The 12752-nt window shown below is 34.1% G+C and overlaps 2 protein-coding genes across 4 annotated transcripts in view; both read left to right on the plus strand.

Annotated features, from left to right (window-relative positions):
• LOC130649464 (uncharacterized) overlaps positions 1–12752 on the plus strand; it is a 28212-nt gene that overhangs the window by 1426 nt on the left and 14034 nt on the right. For 2 of the 3 annotated variants that reach the window (XM_057455737.1, XM_057455740.1), the window contains exons 1-2: positions 11616–11709; positions 12167–12292. In XM_057455737.1, coding sequence (XP_057311720.1) covers positions 12179–12292 — 114 coding nt within the window. In that variant the 5' untranslated portion in view covers positions 11616–11709; positions 12167–12178. Of the gene's footprint in view, positions 1–11615; positions 11710–12166; positions 12293–12752 lie in introns of those variants that run through there. The other variant, XM_057455739.1, reaches the window with a different exon arrangement.
• LOC130649465 (uncharacterized) lies at positions 1725–5241 on the plus strand. Its single transcript, XM_057455741.1, has 5 exons — positions 1725–3524; positions 3666–3798; positions 3951–4084; positions 4339–4516; positions 4700–5241. The coding sequence occupies exons 1-5, from the start codon at positions 2196–2198 to the stop codon at positions 4963–4965; spliced, it is 2040 nt and encodes a 679-aa protein (XP_057311724.1). The 5' UTR covers positions 1725–2195; the 3' UTR covers positions 4966–5241.

Consider the following 12752-nt stretch of genomic DNA (forward strand, 5'->3'; position numbering starts at 1 on the left):
CCTTTGCAACGCTTGCATACAAACTGAATGTCAGCTCTTAACCTTCCACTAATACTACTGCACTTCTTATGTACCCAATGCTTGCAAGTCTGACAAAAAATTTAGTTACTACCAACCCCTTTCCTGCAAACTCCACAAGGCCACTTTCCAACTACAAGGTCACACTTGGCTGCAATGCTACTAATCATGACTTTAGACTTTGCTGTGTTTACCTTTAGCCCTTTCTCTTCTAGTCCTTTCTTCCACTTCTCAAACTTTTCAACTAATTCTTCCATCGACTCTGCTATGAGAACCAAATCATCTGCATACAATAACTCCCATGGACAACCTGTTCTGAACTCCATCAACAACGCTTCTAAGACTAGAATAAACAACAAAGGACTAAGGGGTCATCTACAAAATTCGTAGCAATTCGTATCAAAAAAATTCGTATATACTATACGAATTTTCTTTTGCCATACAGTAATTAAATTCGTATGAAATTTTTCTAAATTCGTATAAAATTCGTATGAGTTTTTAATTAAATTCGTATGAGTTTTAAATTAAATTCGTATGAGTTTTAAATTAAATTCGTATGAGTTTTAAATTAAATTCGTATAAGTTTTAAATTAAATTCGTATGAGTTAAATTCGTACGAGTTTAACAAAAAATTCGTATGAGATTTTAATTAGATGCGTATGGTTTTAAAAAAAAGAAAATCGTTTGACATTGTATTAAATTCGTATATGAGTTTCAAAATAAAATATTTTTTAGATCGCATTTTAAAAGTTTAAAAACGAAAAACGGCGATAGAAATGTTTTTTTAGATCGCATTTTTAAAAGTTGAAAAACGAAAAACGGCGATAGAAATGTTTTTTTAGATCGCATTTTTAAAAGTTTTAAAAACGAAAAACGGCGATAGAAATGTTTTTTTAGATTGCATGTTAAAAGTTGAAAAACGAAAAACGGCGATAGAAATGTTTTTTTAGATCGCATTTTTAAAAGTTGAAAAACGAAAAACGGCGATAGAAATATTTTTTTAGATCGCATTTTTAAAAGTTGAAAAACGGCGATAGAAATGTTTTTTTAGATCGCATGTTAAAAGTTGAAAAACGAAAAACGGCGATAGAAATGTTTTTTTAGATCGCATTTTAAAAAGTTTAAAAACGAAAAACGGCGATAGAAATGTTTTTTTTAGATCGCATTTTCAAAAGTTTAAAAACGAAAAACGGCGATAGAAATGTTTTTTTAGATCGCATTTTTAAAAGTTGAAAAACGAAAAACGGCGATAGAAATGTTTTTTTAGATCGCATTTTTAAAAGTTAAAAAACGAAAAACGGCGATAAAAATGTTTTTTTAGATCGCATGTTAAAAGTTGAAAAACGAAAAACGGCGATAGAAATATTTTTTTAGATCGCATGTTAAAAGTTGAAAAACGAAAAACGGCGATAGAAATGTTTTTTTAGATCGCATTTTTAAAAGTTGAAAAACGAAAAACGGCGATAGAAATGTTTTTTTAGATCGCATGTTAAAAGTTGAAAAACGAAAAACGGCGATAGAAATGTTTTTTTTAGATCGCATTTTTAAAAGTTTAAAAACGAAATATAATTCGTATGAAAATTCGTATAAAAGAGAATATAATTCGAATGACAATTCGTATGAAAGAGAATATAATTTGTATGAAAATTCGTATGAAAATCGTATAAAAGAGAATATAATTCGTATGACAATTCTATGGAACGCCAAGGCTGCCTTATTCGATGATTTCATTCGGTCATAAAACACTATTTGTCGCTAATTGTATTCGATTTTGTTAAAATTCATTCGATTTTGTAAAAATTCATTCGATTATGCGCTAAATTCATTCGATTATGCGCTAAGTTCATTCGATTATGCGCTGAATTCATTCGATTATGCGATGAATTCATTCGATTATGCGATGAATTCATTCGATTATGCGATGAATTCATTCGATTATGCGCTGTTTGCATGTGATAAATTATTCGATGCGCTGAATTCATGCGCTAAATTATTCGATGCGCTGTTTGCATGCGCTAAATTATTCGATGCGCTGTTTGCATGCGCTAAATTATTCGATGCGCTGTTTGCATGCGCTAAATTATTCGATGCGCTGAATTCATGCGCTAAATTATTCGATGCGCTGTTTGCATGCGATAAATTATTCGATGCGCTGAATTCATGCGCTAAATTATTCGATGCGCTGTTTGCATGCGATAAATTATTCGATGCGCTGTTTGCATGCGCTAAATTATTCGATGCGCTGTTTGCATGCGATAAATTATTCGATAGTTTTGGCGCCTCAATCAAAACTCAAGGATTACAAAATTAATATGGCTGACGAAAGAACACGAGCTATATTAAAGAAACTTGGATTGAAACACCTTATTTTGAAGTTTAGTGAAGAAAATATAACCGCTGATTTGATACCAAAGCTTTCTCTAAAGCATTTCGAAAGCTTAGGTGTAACAGATAATGGAGTTATAATGAACTTGAGGGTAAAATTTTGCAGCTTTGGTGGAATTAAACCACAAAAGTTAAAGTGGGAAAATGGAGGAGCTCCAAAATTCCTAATACCTGAAGAAGTCCTACAAAACCTACTCAATGACGGCTGTCTTATTTCGGAGATCAGCAATATCTTATGCGTTTCAGAAAGAACAATTTATAGAAGAATGGAAGAGTATGGGCTTAAAAAGCATAACTTTACAGAAATGTCTAATGAAGAGTGTGATTCAATTCTGAGCACTGTGACTCAAGAGTTTCCTAATTGTGGCGAAGTTATGTTACGAGAACTGTTAAGAGAAACTGAAGGTTTTCCAACTTTAAAACATTGTGGCGGGTTTGAGTTATTAAAATGTATCCCAAATTGCAGGATCCTTGAACCTTTGAATTGCAAACTAAATTCCATATCTTTGAAAGCTACCATAGGACAAGGAAAGATTTATATACGTCCAATTCAAAAGTCGTTGTCGGTAATACCTCTGCAAAAGGCAAGTACAGTAACAACTTCTATCAAAGAAAAATGTTTAAATTGTTTTGAGGAGTTTTGTCTCGAAGAACTGAGACAACATACTGAGTTATGCATGCCATACTATGAATCTAGTGATGATTCAGAAGTTGCATTACCCCCTGTGTTATCAAATGAGGTGACCCATGAAGAGGAAAACAATGAAATAACTGAAACTGAATCTGCTTTTCGAATAAGCTATGAGTACATTCCAGAAACAAGAGATCAAAAGCAGGATAATGCTAATAACAACGAAGAATTTGATCTCAATGCAAACATTAACAACATCATCAGTTATTGCATTGATAATCAAGTGAATTCACCAGTCGAGATATTACGGTATATGCAGCAGAAGTTAGTTCAAGGTCGAAGTTTAGAAATAACTGATATTGCGGTTCATGATGACAGACCAACAAATTTTATCATGGTTGATCGGGCCAATCTTATTGAAACTGGTTTAGAAGAGATACGGGAACTGCAAAATAAGTTGATTTGTTTATCTGTGCAGTTTTATGGTGAGGTAGGAAAGAGTATTATTTTTATCTTCATGTTTAATATTAAGATTGTTTTTTTGTTCATCAGTTAATTTGTTTATTTTACCAGACATGTTTGTGTAATCATTATATTATATTATTTATCATTTATATTATTATATTTTTAGTTGGCAGAAGATTATGGAGGGCCAAGAAAAGAGTTTTTTCAACAGATAATAAGAGAAATCAAAGAAAAATACTTTGATTGTGAAATAAACTTGTTTCCTTTAAGTGATTATTATGATATTGGAATAGTTTTTGGTACGTAATTACACTCAGCGTTATACCACTGTGAGAAATTGAAAAAAGGAACACAAAAACATTTCTTGTTGTTGTGAGCTTCTTAAAAACTAAAAAAAAATCTAAAAAGATAAATATTCTATGAAAATGAGTGTTTATTCTTATTTTTTTAGGCTTGAGTTTGCTTCAGAATGGTCCATTTCCACAGTTTTTGGAAGAAGATGACCTGCAAAAAATATTTTTTAACGAAGAACCTGGCAAATTCAATGAACTCCGAAGAGCTTTCAAGGATCTTGGAATTTTCCAAGTTTGTATTATATATTTTTGGATGTTTCTCTAAAAGAAGCTTTTTCTCATAAAGCTTTCTCTTAACATACCGTATTTCCTCTTATCCGTCTGTTTTCTAATACCTAAATTCAGCATTTTAAGGTTTATTAGAGGGGGCGTTAATAGAGGAAATACGGTAAGTAAATACATAAGGAAAAGATCTGTTGAGCATTGTATTTACATCTACACTCAATGAGTTTATTTATCATTATAATTAGTTATCATTGCTTTCAGATTGTGGAAGCCTTTCCTATCATGCTACACCTTTTCCGACCCAATCCTAATGCTACTTTCACTTTTAAAAAACTGGTCAACTTGCTTCAGCCAAAATGGGCAGCTGAAGGGTCAAACGAACATTACAGGCAGAAAAAGCTTTATCCGTCATTAATGAAATATTTGAGGCAAGCACATGGTAAGTGTCAAATTTAAATTTCCACGCGCTCGCTCCGCTTTTCTATAAACTAAATAGCCAAACATTTTTTATTTTGTATGAGCAGAGTTTCACAAAGGAAGCTGGCTTCTGCTACCTTAAGGGAAGAAATTATGTGCGGAAGAAATATCTATATATAAACTTTCTATTTTTGTTACTGTTTAGGTGGAAAACGTTCGGGTGTTTCGCTTCCCGATGTACTAAGGTTTGTCACTGGAAGTGAAGAAGAGCCTTTGTTAGGATTTGCACTGGCCCCTTCGATAAAATTTGTTCCGGTGATGGAAGAAGGTCGATTTCTTCCGACAAGTAACACTTGCATTAATCAATTGCAATTACCAATGGAAAGTAATGCTATTTCCCTTCCAGACGAAAACGCTCTGTTCGGTTTATATGACTTAGCCTTTTCTAGTCGATTTTTTGGACAAATTTAAAAGTCGTCGACAGTTTTATTATTTATGCCTATTAGGAACTTAACTCTTGTGATTAAATGCAAACATTTATGCTTTCTTTCGTTACCTTTTCACTGATTCAAAACTTATTTTATAATTGGTAGTTGTTTACTTGTAAACTTCGTTTTGTTTACGGTGTCCCTTTCCAAAGGGACACTTAATTTTTGTTTTATTCAGAGAGAATATTTTTTATATTTTAGCTCTTATCGTTTGTATTCATTTTCTTATATTATAGGAGAATAAATGTTCCGTAGTTTCTTCAGAAATTTTCGATGTACTTTGCAAGATTAGACTGACGCTTAATCGTAACACTATGGTAAAGTGTTCCCGCGAAATTGTTAATTTTCTAAGAAATTCAGAGGTTACCATTTTTTAATTTTAATTTTGATTGAGGCGCCAAAACTATCGAATAATTTATCGCATGCAAACAGCGCATCGAATAATTTAGCGCATGAATTCAGCGCATCGAATAATTTATCGCATGCAAACAGCGCATCGAATAATTTAGCGCATGAATTCAGCGCATCGAATAATTTAGCGCATGCAAACAGCGCATCGAATAATTTAGCGCATGAATTCAGCGCATCGAATAATTTAGCGCATGCAAACAGCGCATCGAATAATTTAGCGCATGCAAACAGCGCATCGAATAATTTAGCGCATGAATTCAGCGCATCGAATAATTTATCACATGCAAACAGCGCATAATCGAATGAATTCATCGCATAATCGAATGAATTCATCGCATAATCGAATGAATTCATCGCATAATCGAATGAATTCAGCGCATAATCGAATGAACTTAGCGCATAATCGAATGAATTTAGCGCATAATCGAATGAATTTTTACAAAATCGAATGAATTTTAACAAAATCGAATACAATTAGCGACAAATAGTGTTTTATGACCGAATGAAATCATCGAATAAGGCAGCCTTGGCGTTCCATACAATTCGTATGAAAATCGTATAAAATTCGTATTAGATTTTTTAAAAATCGTATAACTATTTAACACTATACGAATTGTATACGATTTTTATACGAATTAAAAGCAATTAAATTCGTATATATTCGTATAAAATATCATACGAAATTTGTAGACGACCCCTAAGTACAGAACCCTGATGTACACCAACATTTACACTAAATTCATCACTAAGTGAATCGTTAATCCAGACACGACTTCTAGCATTGCGGTACATAGACTGTACCATCGTAACTAGCCACTCATCCACACCTAATTTTCTCATAGCCCACCAAATAACTTTAGGTGGCACTCTATCAAAAGCTTTCTCTAAATCTACAAAGGCAAAATAGAGATTCTTTCTCTTTCCTAAATACTTTTCCTGAAGCTGTCTGATTAAAAATATTGCATCTGTAGTTCCACACCCTGGAACAAAACCAAATTGCATCTTATCTATATCAATTCTTTCTCTAAGTAACTTATCAATCACTCTTTCAATAACTTTCATTACTTGATCAACCAACTTCAAACCTCTATAGTTACCCCTTTCTAATGCATCACCCTTGCCCTTGAAACAATTCACTATTACACTCGACTGCCACTCACTCGGAATAGCACCATCCTTTATAATCTGGTTAGCAAGACTTGTAATAAGCTCAACTCCAATATATCCAGATGCTTTTACCATCTCTGCAACAATACCTGATACTCCTGCAGCCTTGCCAATCTTCAATTTCCTAATAGCCTCCACTACCCATTCTGTCTTGATCTGCATAGCTGGCCCTTCTATAACATCATCATCAGACAAATTATCCTCGTCCCAATCAAACTCAGTGTTAAGCAACCTCTGATAATGATTCTTCCAAGCTACCCTTTTTTCCTCCTCTGTGCTAGCCAAAACACCTTCATCATTACGTATACACTTCTCACCTACAATATGAATATGAATATGAAACCTAAAAAGTATACATAGGTGAATATTTATCATAGCACATCCATAATTTATTCTCAACAGAGAATGCTTCACCCCGATCAGACCTCTGATCATGAGGGGCAAGTATAATGCGTGTAAGTCATATTGAAGAAGAACTACTTTTTTATCACTAACATACTGCCTGGCAGTCAGCGGGATTCGTTAGGTTCTGGGGGCAGCAGAAATTACGGATGTGCTATGATAAATATTCACCTATGTATACACACTATCCGCATAAACTATCTTAGTTCATCACTAACATATTGCCGCACATAGTGTAGTGGGTTTGTCTGTGGCGCCCAGTTCTGGGGACTCCAGACAAACCCACAGATGTTAGTGATGAACAAAGTAGTTCTTCAATATGATTAAAAACTATAGTTATGCAAAATTACTTGCTATGCTAATTCTATCATACAAGTTTAAAAACACCCAATTGTAAATTTTAAGTCAATATTTTTCTGTTTGCCACAGTTGTTTCATTTTTTACTTTCACAAAATGTTGGCCTGGAAGCTAAATTGTTTTCTCATTTGAAAATCCTTTGTTTCTCAGATCAGTTGTGATCAAGGCAGCCACCATCACCCAAAACTCTGAGGGTGCTATTTGCATTGAGGAACTAATAAAATGTTAAACTACTTGTTTTATTAAACTTGAACAGAAAAAAAAAGCTTCATAATCTAAAAGATTATGAAGCTTTTTGGTTATAGCTCTCGTACTCTGTGCAGGCGACCGGGGTTCGATTCCTTGTGAAGGCCATTCAACATGGGCGAGTGAATGTTACCATAGCCCGGGTTAACCCAAGCCACGTAAGGGAAATTGGGGAGATGGCACACTGTGTGAGCCGGTGGATGTTGCCGGGAGTTGTCTGGTAGAGCGCTGGACCTAATTGGATCTGTGTAGCTCAAACTGAGCATTAAATACTTTGGACTCTCCATCTAAGCCATGGCCCCTCCTGGAAATAATAATAAAGTATATCCCTCGATATTTGTGAGGCTAGCGATGTAAAATATATACACATTTCTCCTTGATTTTAAAAAATACTCTTTTGCTTATAATTCTGAATTTCAGAGTTTTTTATCAAAGCCTAATTTGACAAATAAATTTACAATTTTGTACAATATTTTGCAAAACAATGCACCCGTAAAGGTCCACGCTGAGGCATTTTACAGTGCTAAAATAGGTGAATTAGTGAATCCTTCTGGGCTTTAGCACAGATTGAACTAGGGAGGCTGGCAGCACATTTACACACATTTTTAGTTTCATAAAAATATTTGTTTGTTTCCCTCTGCTCAAAAATTGACCTAAGCAGGAAAACATCCTGTATCCACCCTGCCACCAAGGCATCACAAAACTTATTGCAGTTTAGACTTTGAGGACCTTAACAACATGAAAATGTGTTTTTTTTATATATATAATGATTTAGAAAAGAATTACAAGACAGATACAAAAAAAAATGAAAAAATACTAAAAGTACGACATTTAAATAGGTGTGAGACAAACCTAACTACCAAAATAAACTAAAATAAAATATATAAGTAATATACAATATATTTTAACGCTTTAAGAAATGGGCAAGAAAAAAGTTTAAGAGAAGGGTTTGAAAAGGACTGTTAACTCAAAAAAGAGGTCCGTCAAATCTTCTTGACGATTTAAGAAACACAATTGTGTTATTCAGTATAGATACGTTTTCGACCATATTAGTGTTTTCTTGGCCATAAAGAAGTACTCGCACTAGGTTTTCATCAGAAAAATTCGAAATATCACCAATTATTTCTATAATATTATCAAGGAGTTTTCTTTGGTTACCATAAAAACTACAGTGCAAGAGGAAGTAAGACGTGGTTTCTGATTCTAAAAGTCCACAATTACATAAAGGAACAAGCGTATCAGTGAAGTTATGCTGATGGTTATGGTCCTTGTGACTCATACTAACTCTTAAACGTGTTAACAATTTCAAACTAAGAGAGTCCATTATATTATAAATAGGAGAAGGTTTAGGGCGAATAAACTTGAGAATGGATTTTTTAAACAAGGGCAAAGAATCTAATTCCCTGATTGCTACATCGAGTTTGTTCCATTCATTTATGGAGTACGGGAAAAAAGAATTTGCAAAGTAGTTACTCCGTGATGGTATGCGATTAAATAAATTTCTACGAAAAACACTACGCGAACACACATAACCAGGCAAAATATCAATGAGATACTGAGGAGCATCTCCACTTGCAATTTTATAAAATAAGCATAACCTACGATACCATCGCCTATCACGGAGACTTTCTAGACCTAGTTCTTGGTAAATTTTCCCCCTTGATGTCCCCCTTATAGCACCTGTTATTGCTAGAGCAGCATTATATTGAACAGATTCGATCCTACTACAGAAGGTATCATTATGCGGCTGGTCATAAATGTGATGTACATTTGTGCGCACTCGAGATGAGGGCGCACAAGTGACCTGTACGTGGTAACAAGAGCGCTTCTGGGTAGGCTGCTGAAAAGTTGTTTGATAAGACCAATACCTCTATTAGCTTTGGCAATCTTTTCATTTAAATGATGATCAAAGGCTAATTTCCCATCAAGTGTTAGACCAAGGTGCTTTTGATAAGGTACAACTAAAACAGGGGCATTGTTGAAAAAAAGTGGGGGTTGGATTTTGGGAGTTCTTTTTTTAGAGAAAAAAACTTCTGAAGCCTGATATTTGAGGTCTGGGTTAAATGACATTTTCCACTGATGAGCCCACATATTAATGGCATCGAGGTCCCCGTTTAAATCATTACAAGACTTTTCAATAGAAGTTACAATAGAAAACAAGGACGTGTCATCAGCAAATAACTTGACTAAGTTATTAGGTAGATCATTAATATAAATAAGAAATAACAATGGACCCAAAACGGACCCCTAAGGAACGCCAGCAAGTACATCCTTCCACGTCGAATGTTGCCCGTTGAGAACAACCCGTTGTTGACGATTTTTTAGATAGTTTTCAAGAACACTAAAAAGTTCTCCCTGAACACCATAACTTTTTAGCTTGAAAAGAAGGCCATCATGCCAAACTTTGTCAAACGCTTTAGGGGCTATTTCTTTCGCACACAAGAATCGGTTCTAAATGCTCCAAGTGCTCCAACTATCATTTCTTTGGTAATTTGGGGCATTCAGAATCGAATCTGGATGAACTCCTCGAGGAGCAGTTCACTTGGAGCATTTAGAGCACTCAGAACTAATAATTTGACTTACTACGGTCAAAGCCTTCTTGCTCCGAAAACCCATTTCTTTGGCGCACATTTTTTCGCTAGTGAAACTCTTGCAGTGAAAAACCATTTTGAATACTTTACATAAATTAAAAAACCACGGGAGACGGAACTTAATTATACGGAAAAATAAACAAACAGGACAGCTTCAAATGTAAACACAACTTGTGTAAAAGTGAAAGCGCGATGTCATTTAACACTTCTTGCGAAGATTACGGTTTTTATTTACAGAATATATGGGGAGGAAATGATGAAACAGGAGAATTATCTACGATAGATACCAGCGCCATACGTCAGTCGCCGTCTCCACCGAAAAAAAAATTAAAAATGACTTTTAAATTAAACGGGGTGGATAAAAAAAGTAACAAAAACAAGAAAAATAAAACAGGTGAAATAGTTGACCAAAGCGTGCCATCAACTGCTTGTACAACAGTGGAGGATGAACCTACTCCAATTTATTGGAAACAAGAGGCAACCAATATCTTAATTGCAGAATATGAGAAATCCGTCGACAAATTTAAAAATTTAAAGTATAAAGCAAAAGAAGTATGGCAAATTATAGCGCATGAAGTTAAAAAGGAATTGTTAAAATTAAAGTATACAAATTTTCCATCTTGGCAACAATGCAACTCAAGATGGAAAACTATTACCAAAATATATAGGAAAACAGTCGACCATAATAATAAATCAGGAAATGATAAAAAAAGTTGCCAATTTTATGAGGAACTAAAAAATGTTTACGGTTATCGCCCAAACGTCAAGCCCATGTGCACCGTTAGTTCGTCGGGTATGGGTAATGTTCAAAGAAAAAATGAAGTCGATGAGGAAGAAGCTGATGAAAGTGTAATCACACCTTCCATCCCTTTTAGAAATTTAAAGCCATTAGCTACTTCGATTATGGAGCTTCCAGAAGGCCAAACAATGTTAACTGGGACCAAACAACACATAATTGCCTTCGATACTCGACGTATAATTCTGAGTACTGTTGACTCGGTAACATCGAAGCGATCAGCAATGCTACGAAGTGGTTCCTTTGATGCACAATACCACAGGAAAATACATACTTGTTTGTGCAACTTGACCATTGGTCTTCCACCACTATTTGATTTAAAAAACTGACCGAAGTTGCCAATCTTTAAACACAATGATTCAACTGATGTTTTTCTCAACCTAAAATGGCTTTTAAATGTGTCATCGGTATACAAGGGTATCACTGTCTCAAAGTATCCTGGTATCCTAACAGCATCGACACGATCGGTAGAACTAATTGAAGCAACCAATGGCAAAATTAATTCAGTGATATCCTCCGCATTTCTTTTATCTTCTTCATTTTCTAATTCGCTGAAGGCTAAAATCGCTAGCGCTTTCGCTTTTGAAACAGCCATATTTGTTTACAAATGAGCCGTGGTTTCTTAATTATGCAAAAATTATGCAAAAATATAAGCTATATTTTTAAACCACATAAAAATGTCGGAGCACTTGGATTCGGTTCCGTGTTGTTTCTTTGGTCACCGGAGCAGTCGGAGCATACAGATTTGAATCTCAGGTATGAAAGAAATAGCCCCTTAGACATATCAAGAAATACGCCTCTAGTTTCAAGAGAAGTCTTTCCATCAAAAGCTTTATAAATTTCATGTGTAATTGCCACAAGTTGATTGACACGGTCTGAAAATGTGTGTGACAATAATAACCCCAGGTTCCCAGTTGGAAGGAAAATATTTTGATTTATGGACATTTTCTGTTAAGTGACTAAGAAGAGTTTAACCATGGTGGCATTTTGCTTGCTGAAAGGAATTTTTTTAAATTTGAACCCTTCAAGTTGTTATGTACCAACAAATGCCAAACAAACGCCTTAATAGGTTTTCTTTTTTTCTTTTACAACCCTAGATATAATACTTGAAATGGCCAAATACCATCACTTGAGCAATACTATTTAGCCATAGTTTTCAAGTGTTTTTATTTTATATTTTTACATTACACCTTGAATGTTTGTTTCTTTTTAGAAGTTATAAACGATGGCATGTGCACAGTCAATAAAAGATTTGATAGAAATTTTGAAAAGTAACAATGAAGAGGAAGACAATCCTGTTATGTTCACTTGTCAATATGCATTAATGAAAGGTTTTCAGGTGAATTGTTTTTAGATATAAAATAAGTTATATTGTGGTCAGGTTAAGGAGGTCTAGTTTTAACATTTGCGGATAAGGAATACTGTTTTTATTAAAGTAGTTTTAGTAAGTTATAACTAACTACCTGTTTTTATAAGCACATACTTTATTTTTATTTCTAAATGTGTCTAGTTTCAAACTTTCTTTTATATATAATGGGTTTCTTAATATATTTTAAGTTCCAATATAAAATAAGTATACTTTTACCTAATTAAGGCTTAAAGTCTTGAGTAGAAACCACTTCGTAAAGTTGCCAAAATAGCAAATCTCTTAAAAAAAATTTTTTCTCTGAGTTATTTTGTTTAAACAAACCTGTGTACTATATGAAATCTCTTTATGATATTTTGCGTTCTTCATTTGTTTTCATTTAGAGGTGGTAAAAGTGTCAAGTGTGCAAATCTGGTTTTTAGTTGAAATTTTT

This window comes from Hydractinia symbiolongicarpus, chromosome 7 (genome assembly GCF_029227915.1).
Source record: "Hydractinia symbiolongicarpus strain clone_291-10 chromosome 7, HSymV2.1, whole genome shotgun sequence".
Classification (NCBI taxonomy): Eukaryota; Metazoa; Cnidaria; class Hydrozoa; order Anthoathecata; family Hydractiniidae; genus Hydractinia; species Hydractinia symbiolongicarpus.